Here is a 26528-nt window from a genome sequence, read left to right as displayed (position 1 = left end):
ACTAAACACAATATATTGTTACCTATTAAAAGATACTGTTCTCTTTTAGAGAAAAGTCTGACTTAAGAAGGGATTTCAGTGCTAATACCAAGGTAAAAGAATATGAGGCTCTTTGGCTTACTGGGACTCTGGGAAGAGAGCTGACTGCTTTGACTTTCCCTTAAGTTTTCCTGAACCTTCAGAAAGCCAAAAGCTAGGTGTGATCCTGCTCATGGCTGGTATGGTCATGACCGCGGGCCTAAGTGGGTGAGACCTGAGAGGTGACCAGTTCCACCTCTGCAGGCTTCTTGATGCAGGTACAGAAGAAGACAAAGATCTGGGGGAAGCTTCCTGGTCCCACTATGGGACGGCACTTGTAGGCTTCTGAGCTATTTTCCAAATCAACTTGCACAGGGCTGTCTGTGCATCTAGTTTTCTTGGAACAGCAGCATGGTGCTTGGAGAGCCCAGTTATTTCTCATGCAGTTTTGACAGGGTTTTTGAGGTTGGGCTGAGGTACCACAGGTAGCAGAGGGCTGACTGCATGCATTCCGTGGTATCCTAATGTGGCCAGTGTAACAGTTCAGCCACTGGGCTTATTTAACCAGAGGAAGCTATATGTGTACTCATGCTCTGACCATGACTTGTCTGTTGCCTGGATTTTTGCATTACATGAGTACTGTAAGCCCCAAGACCTTCTGATGAAGTTATGGGCTCACAACTGTTGATGAACATTGGAAGAAGAGCTGATAAGCCACACAGTTACCCCTGGGGAGGTTGGGCCACTGCACAATATATGGTGTGTTCTTTTTTCCCCCAGTTGCTTTTGTGTTGCTGTCTTAGGCAGTCTTTTTACCAAACTGAGTTTGTGTCACCCAAGCAGTTTAAATACTAAAGGTTTTATGAAGCCTGAGTTCCATTGCCCTTGGCAGCACGTTTTGACTTCCTGAGATGTGCTGTGGCTTTGGCTGGGAGGGTAGTGAGTGCTCAGCTGTCTGAAAAAGAAGCTGAAACACAATATTAAGCTGCAGCAAGTCTAGTGTTCATGCATGAAGACTTTGCTATTCCTTGATCACAATGTTAAGTAAAGATTCAAAGAGCTTTTTGTCCTTGTATGACTGTTTTTTTTAGGACAAACAAGATGACGATAACAGACCAAATGAAATGGGGAGCACATGTGCTTCGGTTGCCTTTGGTACCAGATGTCAGGGAATCTGTCCTTCCTGTCCTCTGCAGCATCCGAGAAATGTTGTGATCTGGTGTCAGTCTCTGTAGAGCCCTCTTGGCAAAGATGTTTTCCAAAAGGTTAGACTGCATCAGCATGTGATGCTTCAGCAATAGTCACCAAGGGATGTCATCTCCTAAATATAGGAAACAACAGCAGGTAAAGCTTCTAATGACACCCAAAGCAACAGTAAAAGGCTGTACTTCTGGCAATCACTGGGTAACTCCCACTGCAGAGGCAGGAGTTTGAAATCTGTGGGAGAAGGTGAGGAGGGCAAAGTGTGCTCTTGTTTGGGGTTTTGCTGTGGCTTGTGCATCTTCAGAACATGATTGCTGCTGTCAGGGGCGTGTCGGGCGGCGCTGTGTGAATCAGTACCTCTATTTTATGTGCCATTTGCCAGGCGGTTGTTAAGAGGGATGGCCAGAGCTCCCAGTGAGGCAAGGGGAGGGAAGAGTGAAGTTCAGCTGTGCCTGCCCTCTTTATGAATGATGTGTTAAGGCTTAGCCACCGAAAATAGTAGCTTTGCTGTGCCTCTCTGTAAATCTCTGGTGGGATTGAAGAAACAATTCTGAACTGAAACACATTCTCCCTGAGGGATTTTTTCAGCACTGAGCCCAATTATTTTTTAAATGGGGGGTTAGCCCTCCAGGGAAGCCATAAATATGTCCATAGCTGAGCAACAGTGGGTTTTATATTCCCAATTGTCCTATTAAGGGAATTCACTAAAGAAAACAGGAGACCATTCTCCATAGTAAGAGTACAAGCAGCTGTTCTCTTGCAGTCTAAGTGATACTGCATATTTTACCCTTGAATGTCTGAGAAGTGTTTAGCTGACGTCTAAATTCAAAAAATCTGTAAGGGGTGTGAAGGGCAACAGGGAGCTCCTGCTGTTAAAGAAAGCTCCAGCAGGAAAAGAAAGCAAGGCAAATGCTGGTCCGCTACTGAACAAGGCAGGAGACCTCATAATGCAGGACAAGAAAACTTCTGAAGCAAATGAGCAGGGGTTGGAACAGACGACTTCTGGAGCTCCCGTCCAGCCTCAGTTATTCTGTGTCTGCTTATCTCCACACTTCCCAGAGATACAAAGGCTTCATTTCTCATCTCTCAACCTTAGAAACAATTATCAAGAGACACTTAAAATACATGCACCATGATCCAACAAAACTAAATTGGCCAGTTGCAATTACTCAGACAGTAAATTGAGACAAGGCCAGCTCACCAGGTAAAACAAAGGCCGTGTGTTCAGGCAGAGCAAACCAAGGAACCCTCTCACTGCTTCCCATCAGCAGGAGGTGTTCAGCCCCTGCAGGACAGCAGGGCTCATCACCTGTAATGGTTTCTGGGGCAGACAAATGCCATCACTCCAAATGTCCCCCCTTCCACCCCTCACTGGCAGAGCAACACAAGGGGCTGAAACGTCCTGGGCTGTGTGAGCACTGCTTAACAGCAGCTGAAACATTGGCATGTTGTCACCACTGTTTTCATCACAAAGCACATCATACAACATACCAGCCTCTATGAGGACAATTGACTTAATCCCAGCCAAAACAGGACAACCCTGCATCCTTTCTTTATAGGAGCAGAGATCTGGCTATACAGAGAACCAACAAGTCCTCTTCCCAGTGGCAAAATAGTACAAGAGTGTCCCTGTGTATCAAAGCAAGATTGGAAAGAAAGCTGCTTGCTAAAAACAAGTGTATATCCATACAGGATCCTCTCGTTACCAGGAACACAGTGATTTGGGACATGGGAATACAAAAGGTCATACACTAATTTGCTCTGCCAGGATTGTAAGGATTTTGAATTTCCTAGAGTTAGGTGAGCAAGCTGGTTAAGACAGGAGTGCAGGATGAAGGCAGAAGGAATACAGATGAGTGCATGATGAGAATATTTAAATGACCTGATCAAACTACTTAAACATGTGGAAAGAGAAAAACATTTGCTGTTTTTTTTTTTCAGTCAGGAGGAACCTTTACATACTTTGGAAGAGCTCACGTCAGTTCCTTTTGTTGTAAACCAAGTTTAATTAAGCTTTATTTTCCCTTTTTGAAATTTAGTGGGTCCTTCCCATTCTAGTTACAGAACATGGACTTTCTCAGTGTCCTGTGTCCTCTTCTCCATACCATCCACCCAATGTGAAATTTCACCCAGTTTTTAGATTCATACATGTGCATGAGGCCCTTAATTAAGAAAAAAATTGTAGCCTATCCTGCTTGTAATGGTCAGTAGCTTCTGTCTATGATGTTCCCCTCTGCCCTCCCACCCCATGTTCTGCGTTAGTGATAGCTGGTAGCTGCCAGCTGTCAAGTTTTTCACCTTAGTTTTCTGCCTTGAGAACTGTGCTGCCTCTCTTGACTTCAGTAGATTTAAGTAGCACTTGGCACAGTATACATTGCATATTGGCTGTGGTGGTCAAGCTTAGCTGCCTCTTCTGCAGCTGCAGCTTCCCAGAGACTATAGAACTGACAATAAAGGGCAAATGGTTTAATTAATCTTAGTACCATTTGGGGCCCACTGCTGCAATCAGTTATTCTTGTTTGTACATATATACCTATTCTGACATAAATCCTACTGAAATCAAAGGGACTTCAGTGGACAAAGTAAGAGTTTGCAAGATCCGTCCTTGATAATATCAATAACTACTCTTTGTTTTAAACAGGACTGGATTTACTTTGATTTCTAGATTAGTGCAGGTTACATTGAACAGAATGTTTAATGTATCTCATTGATTTTTCACTGTAACACTGTTGAAACATAAGTCACTGCTCTAATCATTTGTTTTACCATTAAAATTCTGTATGCAGATCTGGCCCTCTGGGATATCAGTGTGTAACGAGATAGTCCGTGATCTAATCAGATGCTGTGAAGAATATGGTATTGCTTCAGCACATAGCAGTAGAAATCTTCATCAAAATGAAAAACTTATCTAATATTAGTAAAATGCAGTTCAAAGAGACAACTGTGGAAAGCAGGGGTGTACAAAATTTTAAGACGTTTCTCAGATTAAACAAAGCCAAATTCAAGCCAGAGTTTAAGATGATTTGTCATGACTCCATTTATTGTTAAAGAAGAAAATTTTACAGCTGTCACTTCAGTTTATAGGGTTTGTTCCAGCTCAGTTAAAATAGCATCGCCATCAGAAATGACTGACTAGCAGGATTTCGCTAATGTGATACTTATTTGCCACAGCATGAGTGCCTTGGAAAGTGATTTTGAAAAGCACCTAAAAAAGCATCAATAGCAGAAGACATGACTTGTTCTCCGAACTCATTTTGATGCTTGGAGTTGGGTCTCTGAGTGCTTAGCTCTGCAGTCCATTTTGGAGATGCGAGTCCTGCTGACCCTGGAGGAGTTCTGCAAGTGATGTGGCGCAGGTGGAGGAGCAGACCTCCTCTCCGTGCTGCAGTGACTCTGAGCAGCAGCTTTCCCCACCACTGGGACAGGGAGGCTGGTCAGACAGTCTGTACAGGTTGCAGAAAGCTGGTAGTAGACAAGGATGATACCATCTTGTAGGGTGAGCTTATCCCTCCGTAAAGCAAGGCAGAGTCCCTTATGGAGAACTGTCATGTTTTTGCAGGTGTCCAAAACATCAGCATTATCAGTTTCATTCATGTAAAGATCTAAAGGCATGTTAAAATAAGTGCGTAGGTTTTTTTAATGGACATACCTTGATACAAAGAGAATTTTGCAGAGCAAATTGTCTTAGGTATTTTTGTATGCAACTACCTTATGCTGTAGAAAATGGCAACCTCTTTACATAGGTATGTTAAATAGTTGTTCTGTTTTTGTCCAGGGTACACAATGAAGTTCCCCTGTTTTAGCAGAGAAACACAATACCTTCCTTAGCTCTGTTTTATTTATGTAACAAGGGAAATCAAAGAATTTTAGAGGTATATTTACGAAGGAAAACAGCATTTAGTAACCTTATGGATGACCAGATGAGACTTGAAATAAAGGTCAGAAAGGTTAGGTGTCCTTGGCATTTTTCAACTCAAATAAAAGTGCATTTTTTTTTTCTTTAGTTCTGTAAACTAGACAGTGCATGATTCAGTGTGGAGGGCCAGATTCTCATCTTCTTGTTGGCTCTAGGGATTTGTTATGTGTCTGACTTTGCTGGAATTACATCAGGTTTGTTTTGACGTTCAGAGCCCTCTGAGTTAAGTGGGATAAAAGGCGTTAAGTAAGAGCTAAAAGAGTGAGGGAGAGCCCAGATAAGCTGTAAAGCAGGTGCTGCCTTTCACTCATGTTCCTGTGAAGCTCTGGTGGGTAAATGCTGCCAGACAAAGGTTGTGTATTGAGAAAAAGGACAGGGGAGGAGTTTGTTGTCAAGTGCTGGTACAGGTCACAAAATTACATTCATTAAGAAAGAATCACTAATGCCTTCTAACATGTAAATCCAATATTGATTGTTTTCCTTTGTTGTGTTTTTAGGGTCTCATGACTCCTTTAGCTTCTACATTGATGAAGCCTCTCCGGTTGGGCCTGAACAGCCAGAAACGGTCCAGAATTTTGTGTCTGTTTTTGGGACTGTGGCTAAAAAGCTGATGAGGAAGTGGTTGGCTACACAGACCATGAATTTCACCAGCCAGCTGGGGGCAGGCATACGGTATTTTGATCTTAGGATTTCCACCAAGCCAAGAGACCCAGACAACGAACTCTACTTTGCTCATGGCTTATTCAGTGCCAAAGTCAAGGAGGGCCTGGAAGAGATCAATGCATTTCTTGCTGACCACCCAAAAGAAGTGGTCTTCTTGGACTTCAATCATTTCTATGGGATGCAGAAATATCATCATGAAAAGCTTGTCCAAATGCTCAAGGACACGTATGGAAACAAAATGTGTCCTGCTATATTTGCCCATGAAGTAAGCCTCCAGTACCTGTGGGAAAAGGAACACCAAGTGCTGGTTTTTTATCACAGCCCAGTGGCTCTCGAGGTACCATTTCTTTGGCCAGGCCAGATGATGCCAGCTCCATGGGCAAACACAACAGATCCGGAAAAACTGATTCAGTTCCTGCAGGCATCAATCACTGAAAGAAGAAAGAAGGGCTCCTTTTTTATTTCTCAAGTAGTGCTGACACCAAAGGCTAGTACAGTGGTGAAAGGGGTTGCTAGTGGTCTCAGAGAAACAATCACAGAAAGGTAAGTTCCTGGTGGGTGACGTCTGCTGACTGTGCTGAATGTGTGTCAGAAATGCTGCATTTTCTAATTTCCTTTCAAGAAACTCCAGCAGATCTGTTTTTACCATGCTGCTGTGACTAAGAGTCAGAACTTGGGCATAATCCTAATGTATTTAGTGAAATGTGTTTAAGGAGGAGCTTTTATATCTCAAAAGAAAATCTGGCACTAAATCATCGTGAAATATTATGGATTGGCTTGACGTTTACTTTTTACCTGAATGCAGATGTTTTGTTTTCTTGAATGTGGTTTCTCACCATAGGCACTGATCATCTTCACTCAGATTTTCTCACTGGATGTGGACAAATTTGTCCAGAATAGTTCAGTTGCCAGGGAACTATAAATACCATCTAGTCCCTCTGCCTGACCACTTCAGGGCTAACCAAAAGTTAAAGCATTTTATTTAGGACATTATCCAAAATGCCTCTTGAACACGGAGAAGAACTTGAGGGTAATGACCACTTCCTTGGGAAGCCTTTTCCAATGTCTGACCACCTTCACAGTAAAGAACTTTCTCCTCATGTCCAGTCTGAACCTCCCCTGGTGCTGCTTTGTGCTATTCCCCTCTGTCCTGTGATCAGTTCCCAGGCAGCAGAGACCGGCACCTCCCTCTGTGCTTCTCCTCCTAAGGAAGCTGCAGAGAGCAATGAGGCCACCTCTGAGCTTCCTGTTCTCCAGACTGGACAACCCAAGTGTCCTCAGCCTCTCCTCACAGGACATGCCTTCCAGCCCTGTTACTAGCTTTATTTCCCTCCTCTGGAGGGCATGCCTTCAAGTATCTTAACGCCCTTTTTATATTGTGGAGCTCAGAACTGAATACAATATTTAAGTTTAGGCTGCACTGAGTTTATTTAAGTCTGTTTTATGTACCAGGCCTCGGGTACTGAGTAAATCATTTTTCTTTCATTTTGGCTTGTCAGCAAAGTCTTGACAGTGCAGAATTTTGCATCCTTTACTATCCTTATACACCTTAAGGATGCATAACTTCTTTCTGCATATGATCATATGCTATATCAGCTGTCAAGACACCATTAGGGTGCATTTGCCTTCTAACAGCCCTTTGATTATCATACAGAATTTCTTCAGGAAAGAAACTCTGGAGACCACTGTAGAGGTTGTGTATTTGGAACGCTGTGTTGGCAGGCCATTGGTTGTTACATTGCAAAACGTCTGTGCAAGACTTGCATTATTTATACTGTTCTGACTTTGATAAATCACAGCCAATTTTCAGCTTAAAGGCATATATGTGTGACTATGTTCTTGACAACTTGCTAGGAAACCTGAAATTTAATGCCAAAGCACAAGAGCTTCTTTTTTTTTCCCTTAACAAAAAAAAATAAAAAAAAAAAAAGATACAGAAAGGAAAAATATATAATGGAGATGAATGGCCTGCTAATGTTCTGCTATCTGGTTGGATGTGCCTGTACCAGGAACATCTACTGGGAGCACGGTCCTCTTTTCTGTGATGAGTGGCGCAGTGTCTATGACACTGTGAAGACACCCTGAGAAGAAAACATGCCTCACTTTTGAGAAAGATTGAACTGTTTTCATGGCAGCTTTCCCAAGTGACTGTTAACTAGGAAAACAGGGACACATGTTACCTGAAAAGACAAAGTGGTGACACAAATGGTTTTATAGGCAGTTGAATATGATTCACAAATGCTTGTGTGACTGTACTTGCAGGTGTTTGTATATCCTTCATGAATGCTTTTATAGACTCCTTTGGGTTGTGTGTTTCTCTAACTGGTGAATCTGAAGAGCACTTCTTACAACTGAAATCCCACTTTGTCAGTGGGTTTTACTGTTAAACACTCACCTCATTGTTCAGGGATTTCTTTTCTCTGATAAACATCTTTACGAGTGTTCTTTAGAACATGAAGTAGCACAACTGAGAAACGACCAGGTTCATCTTAAAACTTGATACATTAATAGAATAGCCAGCTAAAAACCTTTCTTTCCCCTCTGGCTCATAAAGTGTTTCCTTGAAGCTGTTTGAAAAAATAAAAGGTTCAAATGGTTTCTGGATATGTTTGTCTAAGCTCTGAATGATTTGTGTTTGAACTCTCGGTATGCTCTTGTCCACAGCGCATTTTGAGATTACAACTAAACCATTTGAAATGTTAGTAAGTAATTGGGCAGAAATACCTGGCAGTGTTGTTTTTTCCAAATTGCAACTGAGATTTTCACTTGAGCCCTAAGTGTATAATCATATCTGCTTCATGGATACTTTTTTTCTTCTTTGCATAGCTCTTTTAACCATCACAAAAGAAACAGAGTTTGAAAATCATTTCCAGAGCTGGTATGGAAATTGAAATCCTAGTAGTTATTAAAAAAAAAAAAAAATGCATACGATGCATGAAGGCACAGGCTGGAAATATGTGTTAAACTACACAGAAACAGAGCTTGTGTATTGAGTTAACTTCTTTGAAAGTAAACATCAAGTATACTCAAAACTGCTCCTTAATGTGATGATGATCTTGTTAAAAATAAATACATGAGCAATTAAAGGTGGAATACAATTAGTGGAATTTACAGAGTTCTCTCCAATCTGTATTAATATATCAGTAACTTAAAAGTATGTAATCCATACTAAAGGTGTCAGGGTGTATGTTCCAGCTGCACTGTGTTTACTGCTTTGAACCATCTAATGATTATTTGTGGAAACATTATTCTGTCCTTTTCAGAATGAGTACACATGTCAGATCCCATTATTGTGGCCAGGTAGATCGCCCATGTGCTATCTGGCAGTCGCTGCAAACATGTATAGATTTTTATGCTACTTTCTGCTTTTTAATAAATGCTGACAAAGAGCTTTGCAGCGTGTTGCTTTTGGACACAGTTTTGTAACTGTACCTGGAGAGGTTTTTTCCCCACATTGAATTTTGGAGCATTGAATTTGCGATGTAAATATGGAATAAGGCTGAATTTTTCATATATATATATATATATATATATATTCATATATATATATATTTATATATTTCATATATATATATAAATATATATATTTATATATATATTATATATATGTATTCACATATATATTTTTTCATATATATATATATATAATTGTTTTTTTAACCTAAATGAAATGCAATATTTTAAAAATGTTCCTTTTCAGCATTTTCAAATAAAACCTTTGTTTGTCTATTTTTCCCCCTCATCTTAACAGTGGTCACTGTCACTAACTTATCTACTTAATTCTGAGAACAGAACAAAGTTCAGATCCTTGTGGATACAATAAGACATATCAGATTTTCATCTCTGAAATTGTTTGTTACTGATGAGATTATTTAAGATTGCAAGAACAATGGTTTGAGAGGGAGGATGTGGTTTCTGTCAGCTGCAGCATCTGTCAGCCGAGGAAAACTGCAAGCAGACACCGTGCAGCGAACCATGCTCCTTTCTGTTGCTTTGCAGCTCATGTCGCATGAAGGAGCACAGTGGAATATTCCTCTGTAGCCAACAAACTGGTCAGGCTGGCAGCTCTTCGGTGTGGCTGCTTGTGGTGTAGGCCCACCTGCTCTAACTGCAGTGTTGCAGTCTCCTGAGGTGGTGCTGCTCATACCTTTCCATAACGTTCCTGACCCTGTTCCCCGCTGTACAGTGTTTGAGGTCCTGCATCTGGGCCAGGGCAATCCCAAGCACCAATACAGGCTGGGCAAAGAATGAATTGAGGGCAGCCACGAGGAAAAGGACCTGGGGGTGTTAGTTGATGAGAAGCTTGACATGAGCCAGCAATGTGCACTGGCAGCCCAGAAGGCCAACAGTGGGCTGCATTGAAAGCACTGTGCTCAGCAGGGCGAGGGAGGGGATTGTGCCCCTCTGCTCTGATCTTGTGAAGCCCCACCTGGAGTCCTGCACCCTGCTCTGGGGCCCCCAACATGGATGAATTAGAACGAGCCCAGTGGAGGGCCACAAGGATGACCAGAGGGCTGGAGCACCTCTCCTACAAAGACAGGCCAAGGGAGCTGGGGTTGTTCAGCCTGGAGAAGAGAAGGCCCCAGGCACACCTCACAGTTGCCTGCCAATACCTAAAGGGGCCCACAGGAAAGCTGGGGAGGGACTCTTTGTCAGGAAGTGTAGTGATAGGACAAGGGAGAATGGCTTTAAACTTAAAAAGGGTACATTTAGATTAGATATTTGGAAGGAGGAAGTTATTTCCTATGAGGCTGTTGAGGCTCAGGTTTCCCAGAGAATCTGTGGATGCCCCATCCTTGGAAGTGTTTAAGACATTGAGCAACCTCGTCTAGTAGGAGGTGTCCCTGCCCGTGGCAGGGGTGTTAGAATTAGATGGTTGTTAAGCTCCCTTAATCCAAACCTTTTTGTGATTCTGTTTTTTACTGACTACCTTTGCTCATAGGTGTGGCTGTTGTCATAACACTTGATACTTGGTGGGATAATAATTTGAAAAAAAGACAAATGAAAGAGTCATCAAGCTTTCTATCCTGCACCAATACAGGAGAAAAAGCTGTTTCTTGTGAGCTCTCCCCAGGACTACAGATCACCATTACAGAGCTTCATTACACAGCTTTTATCTCTGTTACTTGAATGAGGAGAGACTCACTTGCATGCACGTACGTTACGTTCTTGGATTTGATGAAAACTTGGAGGACTAACAATATGTTTTCAGGCTTAACATTCTGTCATGCACAGTTTACGTGCCAAGAAGTACTCTTTGATTAGCAAACAGTATGTACCAAATGAATTACATTCCCTTTGCTTATTGAATTAACTTCACAGTGAGGCAGCTGCCTTTAGTACATCTGAAAGACAGTTGTGAAACAACCTTTTGATGCGTGTAGAGCTGTTCCTTATATTAATGTAGTTTGTTTTCTGATTTGTAGTGAAATTACTAATTTTATCTCTGACTGGTAAATGACACTGGAGACGAGTATTATATTTTCTTTGTTGTCTCTGGTTGAGTGATACTGAAGAATAACAGATCTTGTTTAGAGAATGGAAGAATCTTGAGGTACTTTTAAAGCTTTTGAGGAATGGAAGACAAACACAGCCTATTGTCCCCCTTGATTTCCAAATTAATCTGTAAGGATAATGTTCCCTACAGCTCAAATGTGACTAAATCCTTGCCCACCATGCTAAAGCTTCCCCCTTAGCAACCAAAGCGAAATATATATATACATACATACATATATATATGTATGTATGTATATATATATATATATCCTACAAACGGGAATGTTTGGCAAAGAAGTGGGGGCAAAGTGTAGGCAGCATTAATAACAGGAGTGGTAAGTAGGGCACAGAAGCTGTCTGGAGAAAAACCATCTCTGGGTGCAGTCATAAACTAAGCAGGGTCAGATTTAGCTAGCAAATAGGTAGATATTAAAAGAAAAGTAATCCCTGAAATTGCAAGAAGCGGGATTTGGGGAAAGCTACAGAGAGTACATTCCTCCTCCAAGCCATATCTCATCCAGCTTAAGTTTTGAGGGTTTCTGTGTTGCTGGGAGAGTGAGAGTTTGTTATTTTGGATCCACACTTGGTACTGACTGTTGATGTTTTTAAATTATGTAGAAAAACAAATATTGGAAATGGCAACTGTATTTTGCTAATTGCGTGAGTGCACTTCCTCCGTGTAGTCTTGATGTCTGTCGATGTTATGGGCTGCCTGAGAGCAGCAATTTCAAATGAGCTGTTTGGCTTTAGTTCTCAGCAACCCATGGCACAGAGGCTGTGTGAGCTCTTAAACTGCCAGGAGGCAAGAGCAGATCCAGTCTCTCACTAAGGTCTGTAGTGCTAGCATGCTAGGCCATCATTATGTCATTATTTTTGACTTTGGAGGCAACTCTTCCTCTTTTTTTTTTTTTTTTTTTCACTTTCCAGAAGGCACAAACTATCATTACTATGGATTTTATCAGTTTGGTGTGCAGTGCAGCCAAATCCTTAGTGTTTCTATTCCTCAAATTACTTTTCTAGCCCTTCCTCAGAAAAAGCAGTCTCTAGGTTTGCACACAGACCAGCATGATGAGACCTTGCTGTCAGCTGAAGCATCTTGCTGCCACATCAATGGTCCTCCACAGTAAAATCCATAATTGTCTGTGTGTATTCGTCTGGTTTTACTGACAGATGTTTTAGTGGCATTTCATCACTGGAGCATCTGTGTATGCAAGGATTTTAGTATAATGATCCCTTGGGAGGTGCTGGGTGGTTTTGTCTGATGGGTTTGTCTGGTCACGAACCTGGAACAGTATTAAAATACCACAAAATACAAGAGCATGGGATTTTTAATAACCTTATTACATACTAATATCGATCTGAGTGCATATTAGTAGTCTTTGGGATTTATTCCAGAAAGGAAGGTGACATGGTGGTCACCAGCTTGACCACCCACATAATTGGTAGCTTGGCTTTGGGGGTTTGGAGGGTGTTTTTGTTTTTCCCCATAGTCTTTGCCTTGATTTGGCTTGCTTGTAACTTGTTAGGCATCAGAACACCTGTCTGCAGTCCTGGTGTGTGCTGGGTGGCTGCTCATAAAGATATTTTATGTGATGCTATCATCACACTCTCCAAGTACAGTCTGACCCCGTGTATACAGAAAACAGCAAGTGTTTTTCAGCATGTAAAGTAAATGCTCATTCTCCCAGCACTGCTGCTGTGTGCTGTCACTAATACCTACTTGTCTCAAAGACTTCATGCTTCAATCTGCACGGCAGCTCTAGTGAAATTGCAAATGGCTCATTAAGTCAGTTGGGTTTTCTTTGATCTTTCTGACATTACTCAGATAACTATGGAAATTCTACAACTAATAGATGCTAACAAGTACTGACCCTGGGGGAAAATGTGTTTGCTGGTACAGGGTCTGTCCCTGCTTGTCTGCTTTTTACCTCATTGTGAAGGGAACAGTTCCTTGACAGGTTGGTCCTTCTCTTTGTTTGTAGGGTACAAAATGAGCACAGTGATTTACACAAACAAACCTTTCCAGGGTTACTCACAAGGAGGCTTTCAAGCTGATAATGAAATTCTGTAATACAAAGACTCTTAATATGAACTGGGGTGAATAAAAGCTCAGCAGGTATAAAAACACTCATGTCTTTGTGTTGTATTAGCACTTGCATACTTCAAAGCACTGCCTTCAAGATTGTATAAGTAAGTAGAACAATAGGGGCATTGTGGTCACTTCTTAAGCAGAGCACCGGGCAATTCTGGATGCATTCATGGTATTTTTGGAAGTTTGAGCAGTCCCTTGTATCTGCTATATGTTTCTGGAGTGGTAGGATGTGGAGGGTGAGTTGTCAAAAACTTTCCATCAGCTCTTAAAATCCTATTGCACCATTCAAGATGCATTAAGGCGGCAATTCTCAGCAAGCTCCAAGGCCATACAGGAGAGTTTTCAAGGGTAATCTAGAGAGAATGCATCCACACACTCACTATAGAAGTCACTTGCCTATCTCCAGCTTCTGTTTCCAGACTTGGGTGGTAGGCTAAGGAACCTTCAACTGTGGAAACCCCCGGGATCCATTATCTGTCCTACTTTTATGGTCTGTTGTGATAGGGAAGAAAGCAGGGATGGGAGCTAAATGGTCTGAAATCATGTACTGTCAAGAGAGCAGAGGCCCTGATCTCTGGCAGTAACACTAGCGACAGAAGATACTGGCACTTACTATTAAAATGTCTGAACTGTCTTTGAGGTTAGTAGAGGAAGAATGAAGTGTTTGTCTCACCAGAAAACAGCCGTAAATGAGGAATATGAACCTCCCATCTGTGAAGTATACTGCCAGACTGGTCTAAGTTTTCTTGATGTTACTCCAAGCCTGAAATTAATTTTATTAAATGCTGACCAATGCTTGCAAACAGGTAGCCTTCACACACTGAATGAGTAATTAGACATGCAGGATATAGACGGAGATGTGGCTATATGTGTATTAGCTATATAGCCACATGTGCCACGTATATAGCCATATGTGTTGGCACAAAACATGCAGGGAAGGCAATAAGAGATTGTGGCAATGTGGTGGCGCATTGGTACAAATGAAGTGGCTGGAACAGGGGGAGTGGAAAAGGACTTGGCAAATAGGAAAGCCAGACAGACAGAAGGTCTTGGTGATATACCAAGATCCAGAACTTGCATATTCTAAGCTTGAAAATGTTCATCCTCTGTTTATCAAACCTTTTCTCTAAAACTTAGGCAAAACAACAAATTCTCTACAACTCTAGGCAAAAGTTTCATTTTATTTTTTGTGGCTAAGATACAAAGTTCATGTAATAGGAGATTATAAGAGTATGTCTATAGTTACAATGATAACATTACACATACTGTCCCAGGCCGTACTGTTGCTTCAACAGAGCACAAGCTATTATAGTAAAATGTCTCAGAATTTATCTCAGATGCTAAGGAAAATAATAAAAGACATGTCTTTTAGACACTGAATGATCATGCAGTGGGATCTGACCTTTGGCAAGATTTGGATGTTGTAGCTGTTGATCTGAGAGTTTTTGTAACTAAGCAACTGTCATCCGGAAGGTGTTAGATCATAAAATAGTATCAAGGCATGAAGAAGACTGACTAGTTCAAGTCAGAGCCATGGTGACATGCTGGCACTTTTGCACTGACATTTTTTGTTTTCTGAGTTGTAGCACAAAGGAGTATTTACCATATCACAGAATCACAGAACCATCTAGGTTGGAAGAGACCTCAAGATCATTGAGTCCAACCTCTGACCTAACACTAACAGTCCCCACTAAACCATATCCCTAAGCTCTACATCTAAACGTCTTTTAAAGACCTCCAGGGATGGTGACTCCACCACTTCCCTGGGCAGCCTGTTCCAGTGCCTAACAACCCTTTCGGTAAAGAAGTTCTTCCTAAGATCCAACCTAAAACTCCCCTGGCGCAACTTAAGCCCATTCCCCCTCGTCCTGTTACCAGGCACGTGGGAGAACAGGCCAACCCCCACCTTGCTACAGCCTCCTTTGAGGTACCTGTAGAGAGCGATAAGGTCACCCCTGAGCCTCCTTTTCTCCAGGCTGAACAAACTCAGCTTACTCAGCTGCTCCTCGTAGGACTTGTTCTCCAGGCCCCTCACCAGCTTCGTCGCCCTTCTCTGGACCCGCTCAAGCACCTCCATGTCCTTCTTGTAGCGAGGGGCCCAAAACTGAACACAGTACTCGAGGTGCGGCCTCACCAGACTCTTTTCATAGTGGGATATTAAAACTTGCTTAGCTTTATCTTTCAAGTAGTGCCGTCGTGCTCTCAGTTGTACCAACAAGCACTTTTGTGTAGGAAATCAAGAACTGATCCAGATCTTGGGTGATATAGCTCCTTGATTTTGCTGCTGGTCAGTGACGGGGGACAGCCATGGACCTTTATTTCCTCCCTACTTGGATTTACAAACTCTGAAGTCAGAAACTGACTTCTCTCCCCTTTTACAGTGAAAGCAGTTGAAATTAGAGCTCCTAGACAATGCTGTAATACAAAAAAAAGTCATGCAGGTAGTAGTGTACTTCATCATTCGAGTACCTGGGGAAGGATAATTTTAGTCAGTACATTTGGTGCCTTGTTTGCCAAGGTTTGAGCACTAGCAGGACTTTTTTTCAAGAGTTAATTCATTATGACTTGGCCCTGTGTTCCTGCTTGCCCGAGCTTCTTGGAAGGAACCGAGAACATGGCAACCTGACTCCCCACTGCCCTTCCCAGAGAGCATGGGGTGAGCATGGCCTGTGGTCACCATCAGCTTTTCGGGGGCACATTGTCCTTTGGCACATTACCCCCTGTGCATCTGCCACCACTCAGGACTGCTGTCATGTCCTCCTGCAGGTGTTTCAGGCAGCCATAGGGTGATGGGGAGGTGGCCCTGCGCGTCATTAAGCTAAATGTGTGTTATTCCGGTGCTGCTTCTTTGAAGAGTATGACTGCATGGCATGGCGAGTGTCTGTGCTTTGTTCAGCCCTTCTGCTGAACATCCTTCTGTGGTAGTGACAGGACAGGACTCACCTGGCAGGGATGGGCAAGGTCATCGCAAAGGCATCAGAAATTAAGTGCCCTGAGAGCTGCTCTCTCGCCCTCGTTTAATGCTGTGCTCAGTAAGTTCTTTTGAGCCTGCTGCTAATCTCGGATCAGCAAGCATTTGGTTGATAATGATCTCTCTCACCTCGTGGTGCTTGCTGCTGGCTCCCTCTCTCCCTCACACAGTTTGTCATGCTATTCATGTCTGGCTGCAATAAAACAGAGAAGATGAAAATGCAACTGGTTAGCTTCTTCTTTCTTGGTGGAAAGCTTCCTTCTTTGAGAGCTACAGTCTGAGGAGCATTTGTGGAAATAGGAAATCATATGATGAGCATCTGGGTGTTTTTCTTGTAAGCTATTTCTCATGAGATTTGCAGGTAGGTTTCTTCTTAGAAAAATATTTTCTATCTCAGGCAGGACTTTCCTTTATTCGATGGTAACTCTGGAAATGCACTGTATGGACTGACCACAGGCTCACTTACAGTAACTCCCTCTCAGTAACCTCTGGGCTTGTCTCCTGCTTGCAGCCATCACCGGCCTTACAGCCAGGGTTGACCATCCCAGCTGTCTGCTCCTGCACTGAGCAGCTCTTCTCAGGGTACACCTCTTCTGAGATGCAGACTCACAGCAGCTGGCAGGGAAATCATTGCTTTATTCATTTATCTGTTTTTGTTGTTGTCATTTGTTTGCATTTTTTGTTTGCCTTTTTTTTTTTTTTTAAATAAGTTGTGTGTGTTTTTCTCCAGGACCATGCTTGTGAGCTCTTGTTGTCCCTTAAATAACATGTCCACTGATGCACAACAAGGTGCCAGCCCGTGGGGACACACGGACAGAGGCTGTGCTGCCCAGAGCTGAGTCAGTGCTGGCTGGAGGGGTGCAGGGCCTGAGGCCAACCAGCAGCATCTGGCCTGGGAGGTATGTAGGAGGAAGGGGACTGCTTTTTGGTACATGTGCAGCTTGATGTGTATTTCACAAGAGGCGCACGAGCCTCCGCAGCGGCTCTCACACTGGTTGTGTGACTGATGTGATGGATCTGTGTGGTCTTCTGCTGATGGAGCAGAGTGATCCAGCATGACTCATGTCCCGAAGGATGAGGGAATGCCCTCTTTGCTGTGGCATATCTCAACTGAAATTTATCCTGGCTTCACCCCAGAAGGATTTTAGTTTATTGTTGATGCCTCCTCTGAAATCCCTTGCTACGCTTTTTACAAGCTATATAATGCATTTTTTAGTTTACTTTTTCCCTGGTGGTCTGTGATGTGGCTTGTTTCATTTGTGGTATAGCAACCCTAGTTCATCAGTGTAGAGTATTTGTTAAATAAAATATGAGATCAATTCAGAAGTTACCAGTATTACTGGAAGCATGAGACTTCTCACAATGTCTGACTATTTATAGTGCAGATCAGAACCAGTAAGAGCTCTCCAAATCATCATTTGCACTTGAAAAAAAAACAACACAAAACTTAGTTTTAAAAGCTGAGTTGAGATCACGTCAGTGCTATATTAGTTAATATTTTATTTCCTTTTTTAAAGTTTTGGTCTACAGTTGTTAGATTTGTTAGTCGTGGCAGCAAGTACACGCTTATGTTAAATTGTTTTGATCCAGTGATTACAAAACCATTTGTTCCCATTGGTGCAGCATTTTGTTGAAAACTGCAGATATCTTAGTCTACGCTTTTTTTTCAAGACTGCATCTTTCAGTGTTTTTCTCCAGGGAGAAGTCTACTTTAGCAAAACAGTTTATGTCAAAACATTTCAACTTTGTATTTCTGTTAATTCCATCTTGTCTTTAGGTTTATGTTACAGTGCTAATTGCAATATTTAATGCTGTTGCTGTATCCACAGCTTTCACTTTTGTATTCAGAAATAGATTTTGAACTTTATGTGATGGGAAAGGCCAACACTTTGCTTTCTAATTTGAAATAGAATCACATTTTGAAATGCTGGATTTTGTCACAGAGCAGAAACTCTTGGTTTCAAGCCTGATCTATGAAATATCACACAGGATGTCTAGCACTGAAGTGCCTAGCCTTTACCATTCCCTGGATTATCGTTGTTGATCAAGTGACAGTCTGCAGACAATAACATATTTTTTTTCTCATGCCTAATCTCCATTTTAATTTTGCTCACGGCTATTGGAAATTACAGTCTTACCCATTACATATATGGTGGGTACAACTGGCCAAGCAAAATAGGAGTATTATTAACAACAATAATTCACTCAGTGTGCATGGAAATAGACACAGTAGAAGGACAGAGTTCTTCAGGGGGAGTCTGTCATCTGAGTAATGTTCTGTGTCATATTTCCAGGACCTTTACTTTTTTATTTATTTATTTATTTATTTATTTTCAGGAAAAATAAGTCAGAACCTGTTTTTATTTTTTCTATAAGAAAGTTGAGTGAGATGGCCCAGCTGGCACTTTAAAATTTAAAAGAATTTGAAACTGAGGTAGACAGCACGATGTAATCTAGAGTCAGTAATATGCAGTGTGGAAGAGTCTAGTGACGATGTCTTCGCTTTGTGAGAGAACTGAATTTTGGTGCCAATCACGTGGCAAAAAGCATGGCTTAAGGGTCAGCTAAAATACCTGCCAGACTGACGTAAGTGGATTTGATTCCTTCCAGTGGATTCCGCAGCACAGTGCAGTATATGAACTGTAGCACCACTGCATTAAAAATGGACCCTCTTGAGTTGGCTAAAATAACTGTACTAACAGTAGTTATCTTTATATTAAGTTCTGCTTCATTTATTCAGTGTGGAGCTTGGAAGTTAGATTTTTATCCTGTAGATAATAAATATAATATGAAAATATTTTTTCATATTTTTTTTCAATATTGCATATTTTCATATCTAATATAAAATATGTAATACAAAAATGATATGAAAAATAAGACCTGAATGTATTAGCAAGATTTCTGTGCTGAACAATCTGTTTCTAGGTGTACACAGACTCTTAGGGATAGACCTCTGTGCAACTGGATAAATTCCTACTCTGTAAGGCCAGAAGCCTGGGAAGATAAAATACATGTAAAAGCCAAACTGCAGCCTGAGATCCCACTGTCTGAACTGTCAGGGTTCCTCTTGCAGTCTTCTTTGTGACCCCAGATAGTGTTGAGGTAGATATTTTTTAAAAACTGTACGAACTGGATACAATCAAGCAAAGAGGAGAGTGGCATAACTGGAATGGCATAATTGCTAAATGCATAAGCATAGCCCATATTAAAACAGATCTATGAAAACAATGGCTTAGAGTGGAGAGCAGCAAATGTAAAATTTGCTTACGTTACAATGAAAGGGGGATGGTCTGAGCTCCAACAGGCTCTCAGGAGAAGGTGAGACAGTCGACCTTAACTGGAAAGAAGTGATAATTGAAGTTACAGAGATTAAAGGAAAGTAGGACAGATCTTGATGAGGTTTTGCCATAGGTGGATTGTGTCAAACTGTATTGATTATTTTTTTTAACTAATGTTATGGAAATTTTACAGAAAAAGTAGATTACTGGATTTCAGTGATGTAGCTGGTAAGGGATATTTGTTTGATATAGGATATTATCAACCAAAATAGAATTAAGGCATCAGAAATGGAATTTTAACTGATTGGAAGTACCAGACTGAAGAGGAAGTAATGGTAGCATTCCTTAAAGAGAATGGTAGTCTTTAACGTTTCCATGAAGGACCCTTGGTTCACCCAAAGGAGAGTGCTATTGCAGTTTGCTGTTAACACAAAGAAAGAGGCCAGTATCATACTAGAGGCAGCCTGAGGAGTAACATACAGGAAGAACTGGATCACCTTAAGACCTGCAGAATTTAGAAACAAGCTGGAATTCAGTGGTACAAAATGCAGGGTGATAGCAATGGGAACATGCTCTGGTGAGGTGGGGTCTCATCAGCTGGGGAAGCCAGACACGGTGGCTAGGGGAGTATCACCTGTGGCTGGCTAAAGTGACACCCTCAGTAGAAAGCATCTGGGAAAGAGTGGTACCATCTTGGTACGCACCAGTGCATTTTCAGCGTGCACAGAAGGGCTGCGATGATGTTGCCCAAGGTGCTGTTGGATATCTTTTTGGATACCCTGTGCAATTCCAAGTATCCCTGTTCTGGGGAGGTGGTTAAGCCTGGAACAGGTGCGGAGAGGGACTACTGGGATAATCAGGGAATTCATTGCTGAAGACGTGGAGAGCACTTGTCTTGTTTATCCTAGCACAATGAAGCCAGAGAGACTATGTGATTATTGTCTATAAATATCACAGGGGAATAAATACCAAAGAGGGAAAAGAACAGTTTAGGCTAAAGGCCAGTGTTCTCACAAGAGCAACAACGATAAACTGACTAAATAAATTTAGGCTGGAAGTGAGAGAAGGGCTCCCTGCCACCAGAGCAGTGAAGTTTTACAACCCTCTTGGAAAAATGGGAGGTAAGAAAGCTGGCTGCTTATAAGATGAATTTTATCACCCCTTGAAAGGAGAGAGATAATTAGTTAGCAGATTCCTCCCAACCTGTTTCAGTGGATGAACAAGGTATTTACGGTATTCATTCACAGCCTCACTGGTTATTGGGAAGTCAGAGCCAGACCTGCCTGTGGTAGGGGGACAAGTCTTGCTGAATTGGGAGCATACTGGCAGGAAGAGCCTCATGAGCATGTCTCCCCCAGCTGTGTCCAGAGCAAGAATTTCTTGTAATGAAAGAGAAGTGGCTATTCTGCCCTGTGTCCTGGACACTGTGTGTGGCATAATTATAATTGGTGTAGCACAGGGCTTATTCTGTGATTGTCTGGGGCTTGTTAGTACTGGGTTGCTTGAAAAACAACCAGAAGGAACAAGGATTTGCACAGGGAAATCCGTTCCTGCTAAATGCTTCACAGGAATGCCCAGAATACTATTTAGAGAATATTGCCTCTGGGATCATGATGATTAACAAAGCTGGTTTTGCTATGTGAGGCCAGAAGCCAGAGCAAGAAGCCAGAAAATGTATAAAGGATACTAAGCATCTCAGTCTCCTGCTCTTGTGAGATTAAACAGCTGTTGCAAAGAGAGTTGGTGTTTGAAGATCCTAGACCTGCACAACCTGCGGTCTGGCTGCTGGGCTGGCCTTTGCTCTGACATTTTGTGTTCCTGCTCTGCAGTGACCACTACTGGGCCCGAGGCTGCTGTGTACCATTCATCACTCTCCAAAAAAGATGAGTTACAGTTGCTAACCCAAATCAGGTGCTTCCCAGACATCAGTGCAATGACATGACCATACCAGAGTGATCATAGCAGCTTGAACCCGTAACCAAGACCTAACCAAGAGCTTGATACTGAATGTCAGTTCTTCTTTTTTTTTTTTGATGTGAAGTTTTTAAGCATGGTTTAGATGAAAACCTTGGGAACAATGATAGCAATGTACTACGGGTTTGAAAATGTGTATCTGTTTGATGTGGACCTTGCAAACAAAATGAAAGTAGTTTTGGACATGCAGGCTTGGTGGAGGAAAAGGTGGAGGAGCTCCAGTCTACATAAGAGGATGGTTGTTGGTCAAAAGAAATGGCAGCAGGAAGTAGACAAGGTGGTACCTCCGATGAAGGGATGTGTACATTAGGGAGAAATGTTGATGCCAAACAGAAACTTGCTAGAAAAACAGATTTGTAAGAAGCACTGATGCGATTTTTGAAATTTGGTCGCACTTGATAAGTAATTGTATTTGATGAAAATATGTAGGAAAACATTTCATCTTGATATTTACCAGCTTAATGTTTTAGAATTATTGAAGTGCTTTGACAAATTCAAAATAACTTTAAAGACACCTCATTTAAAATGATTTAAATTTTAAAAGAGCAAAAAGCAAGAAAACAAGGTTTAATTGGATATGCTGAACATTAGCTAGACATTTAATTTTTTTAATTAACTGAAAAATTGTGTATGCTCCTACATAATTTTGTCCCCCACCATCTTGCATCCTGATTTTTTTCTTCACAACATCATTCAAATCAGAGCTGTAATTATTCTGAATTTCCATTACTTGAATATGCAAGACTGATGCTCATATTATACTCTCTGGTTCTTCTTGTTGTCCAGACAGCAATAGTGATGAAAAATGCCTGTTTTTCAAAGGCCTTTTTTCAAAGGCAGTGATTTATGTCACAGTTTTCCATTTCAGCATTGTTGGGTGGATTGCTTCGTTGTGATCTACTCAGTGATGTTTCACAAATGAAGCTTATTTCCACCTACTCTGAAGAATTGGGTATTAGCTTCTTGGGAATGCCACAAGCTCTTCACTGGGGCTTTCTCTTGGGACACAACGGAGTCAGAAGGATTTGAATGTGTTTTTTTCTCTTAGCATTTTTCAACAGTGAATTCAGTATGAATTATTCTACATTGTATCTATCTCTGAATAATGTATTATGGAATACACCAAACAAGGTACTATGGCAAACAGCTGTGTGCAGTTTTGTGTACTCTGGTTGTCAGCGCTGTTTCTGCAGACTCCTTGTAAATCTACTTGATGAAACAAAAAAACTAGAATCACTTAGAGCAGTTTGATTTGAAAGGAAATGGAAATTGCTTTATTTTGTATTCAGAAGTAAAGTTTCAAATATAGGTGAGATTTAGTTTAATTCTGAAGCATTTCCAGGTAGTTGGGTAAAAAAACATTAGTTTTACAGGCTACTTTATTAGACTAAAAAATCTATATTTTATCTATTTAATTAAGTTGTGTTTATTGTATCTGTTTCAGTGGAAACTGTTCAATGAATAATGTGCAAAGTTCTGTTACAGGTCATACAGCAAAGTGATGGTGCTGGCAGCCAGAAGTTTATTAAACACACCCTGCCTTCCATCTAGCTGCTCTGTTTTCCCTGATGGTGATGCATACCTTTTTGTTCATTTTTCTAGTTACTCAAAAGCAGTTTTTGTTCAAAATCACTTTGCTAATTCACGTGTTTTGCATGCATGCTGCTAGGCAGGGCTAAACATTAGTAAAAATCCCCTTTTCTTTTCTGATTTGGTAAAGTCTTTCATTGTTCTCCACGTCTAATTTCAGGGTGTTTCTTCTGTGCACAACATTTTTATTTATTTTTTTTTTTAATTTGTTGCCATGTTCTTTATCTTTTATTTCTTGCATCCTTCAAATTTTATGTGTTTAAGAAATTGAGTTTTGTAACAAGGGAGGGGCTAAGCCATCAGCAGCAAGTGAAATCATGAGCTGGGGAGTAACTGGGCAGCTCCATACCTGGAGTCCCCTACCAAGTCCCTCAGCAGGAGAGCTCTTTGAAAGATTCCAGGCAGCGCGTGGTGGCAACTCTCAGAGAAAATGAACCCCCTGGTTAAGGCTGATGGAGGAAACCTTGATCATGAGTAGTCCAGTGCTGGCTACAACTTCGTTGCAGACTAAAACCAGTAATCACCCTCTATCCTTGCTGTAAATCACTGCACAATAAGTTGTTTTCTATGTACTCTCTGCTCCTACATGTGTTGCTAGGACCTCCAAAAGCAGCTCCTGCACTTTTTTGCACTTTAGAGGAAGTCAGTCCCTTAATTCTCTTAATTCTTAATCTTTCTGGGCATGTTGTGGGAGTTGTGCAAGAGCACTTGGAGCCATTAAATATTTGAGTTATTCAACCTGTGTTCCTTACTGCATATCATGGAGTTTAGTAGTGCCATCCCCACAATTTGAGGTTGAAGTCCAGCTGATACTGATACACAAGATAGCTGGCCCTATTTTATATCACTGCCAAAAACTGGTGAAAGGGTTGGTTGTGTGGGCAAGATGTGGGAGGCATAAGCCAACATGAAATGGAAACAGTCTGATGGCAACTGATGTCAAGTTGAGGAGCAAAAAAAGGAGAGGAGATACGGATGACAAAAACTGTAGGTTCCTTTCCCTTACGCAGTGCAGAACCCAATTACGTCTCAGGTTGCTGCACATGGAGCCCTGGTGAGGTGCCTTCATTAAGCTCCTTGGCATACAAGTGGCAGAGGCATCGCTCGGTGTGGTAGGAAGATGGCCAAAGCTAGAAAAATTTGTCCTTTCATCTGTCAGTGAAGCTAATGCTTTTTACATATTTGTGCTTGCATGTACACATGCTTTCTTCCCTCATTTTAAGATGAATTAAACCATTTGTATCTCTTGCTTGTAATTGCTTGTTTATTTGAATATGAATATTGAGTGCAGCTGCACTAACTATAGACGCTTTTATACTGTTCTGTGAAGCTGTCCTTTATGTTAAAGCATAAGAAATCCCTTTGAAGCCAAAATGACATCTATTTTTTTTTCTATTTTGATTATAATATTTAGGATATCAAATTATTAATAAGAACAGCCAAATAAAAAAAAAAAAAAGAAATTGTGAGTAGAAATGAACAAGGTATTAAAAATAACTAGTTGAAGTCTTTTCAGTTATCTTATTATTTGTTTTCACTTAGGCTTCCTCTTTCCTGGCTTGTTTCCATAACATCAGAGCATTTATTTTTTTCATTTAGAAAAAAAGGATTGTTACGTACTGTGATTTCCAGGAGATGGGGCTGTAAGAAAAATGCCATCTGTCATGAGACCCATAAGAAAATATGGTAGTTAGCCCCTGATGACAGGTTGGAAAATTGTTGTTAAAACTTTTGAGCTTAGTGCAAAATACATTGCTCCGATTCCGGAAGGGAGCTGTTAGCAAGGGGAGAAGGTAGGGGTTTTTGTACTCTGTCAGACTGTTGCTGGGCACCCAGAAGACATGATTTTTTAAGATTGCAGTTTTGAAACATATACTCACTTTTAGTGAGATTCTTTTTTTTTTTTTTTTCTTTTTATTTATTATTATTATTATTTTCTAATTTGCAGGCTTTAAAGAGAGAGAAGTTTTGCAGTGACAAAAGTGCCTTGTGGCACTGACCTCTCGAGGTCCGTGTCAGCCCATGACCATGGTACGGGATCCTTTCTCACAATGTTCTGCTCTGTTCTGGCTTCTTGCTCTCAGTTCCACTTGGGTAGTCACGTTCTATACCACCACTGGGTCTCCGAACATAGCGTGATTCGTCAGAGACGTGTATGGATTCAGATTCCAGTTAGTCCATTATAATTTCAGTAGCTCTAATGTCAGCGTTTGATTTTTTCTAGCTGTCTGGTTGACCCTGGCCATTTTATTCTTGTTCTCAGCTTTCAGCTGAGTGTTCCACCACAGGACTTGCAGAGCATCTTTATGCCTCGCTGTTTGCTGGCAGAAGGCAGAACACATATGTGCTGTGCTTTGGAGAAGAAGAAAAGGATATGTAGTGTACACAAAGCACCTTACAAGCAGGGAGATGGTAGCAGCCTGCAGCTATACCCCTTCAGGCACTTGTCAGATCAGTGCAGTGAGGCTGATCTGCACCATACCTGAAAGCTGCTGTGGATGCCTGGGAGCTGGGGGCTGCCGTGGGCAGTGTGGGTAACATGTTCAGGACACATTTTCAGGAGACTGTGGGTAGCTGGAGTTGCCAGAAGGCAGGAAGGGTGAGCCTGCTGCCTGCCTGGGGCTTCTTCCTTGGTGGCGTTCAAAACATGGCATAAATACAGCATAAAATAACTCAAGCCTTCTTTCTTCAGAAGGTAGGAGATGAATTGTTAAGTGTGATAAAGGCAGGGAAGTTGTAGCCTTTGTAAGTGGCAGAATTTGTAGTAGACATAGTCATGTACTGTAGTTGTAACAGTACTGATGGCTTTATCTTAATTAACATATTCACCCACAAGTTCCAGGTAGTAAGAAATTATTCACCAGCCACCATCACTGATGAAGATCTACTTATGAGCATTTTTTGGAAGACACCTCAGAGTCTCCTGGCTCTAGTCATTTGCCTTTACTTCATGTAACAGGACTCCTTCCACTATGTAGAGCTTTGTTAGCTCTAAGTCTGGGCAAGAGACCTGGACTGAAAAAAAAAAAACAAGTATCAAAAAAACAGCTTAGTGGTGAATAAACACATTTGATGAATAGTGATTTGCCATTGGTGACAATGCTGGTCTGCTTTTTTGTGGGGTATTTATTCACGGAAGTTTCTGTAATGGCATGGTTCCTTGTTTGGATTTGTACAAATAAGGCTTATCGGTATTTTATCAGCTGTATTTCTTGCAGCTTAGAAAGAGTGAAAGGGGCATTGATGATGCAGCACCACTAGGGTTATGTGTTTGTGGCACTCAGAATCAGCTGGCACTGTTTCTGTTCAGTTCTATCAGCTCTGTAG

At 41.5% G+C, this 26528-nt stretch overlaps 1 protein-coding gene across 1 annotated transcript in view; it reads left to right on the top strand.

The window, feature by feature from the left end:
- The window catches only part of PLCXD3 (phosphatidylinositol specific phospholipase C X domain containing 3), a 91913-nt gene that overhangs the window by 48284 nt on the left and 17101 nt on the right, over positions 1–26528 (top strand). The window contains exon 2 of the mRNA XM_068667039.1: positions 5635–6343. Coding sequence (XP_068523140.1) covers positions 5635–6343 — 709 coding nt within the window. The remainder of the gene's footprint in view (positions 1–5634; positions 6344–26528) is intronic.

The sequence above is a fragment of the Anas acuta genome, chromosome Z (genome assembly GCF_963932015.1).
Source record: "Anas acuta chromosome Z, bAnaAcu1.1, whole genome shotgun sequence".
NCBI lineage: Eukaryota > Metazoa > Chordata > Aves > Anseriformes > Anatidae > Anas > Anas acuta.
This window is presented reverse-complemented; position numbering and strand designations above follow the sequence as displayed.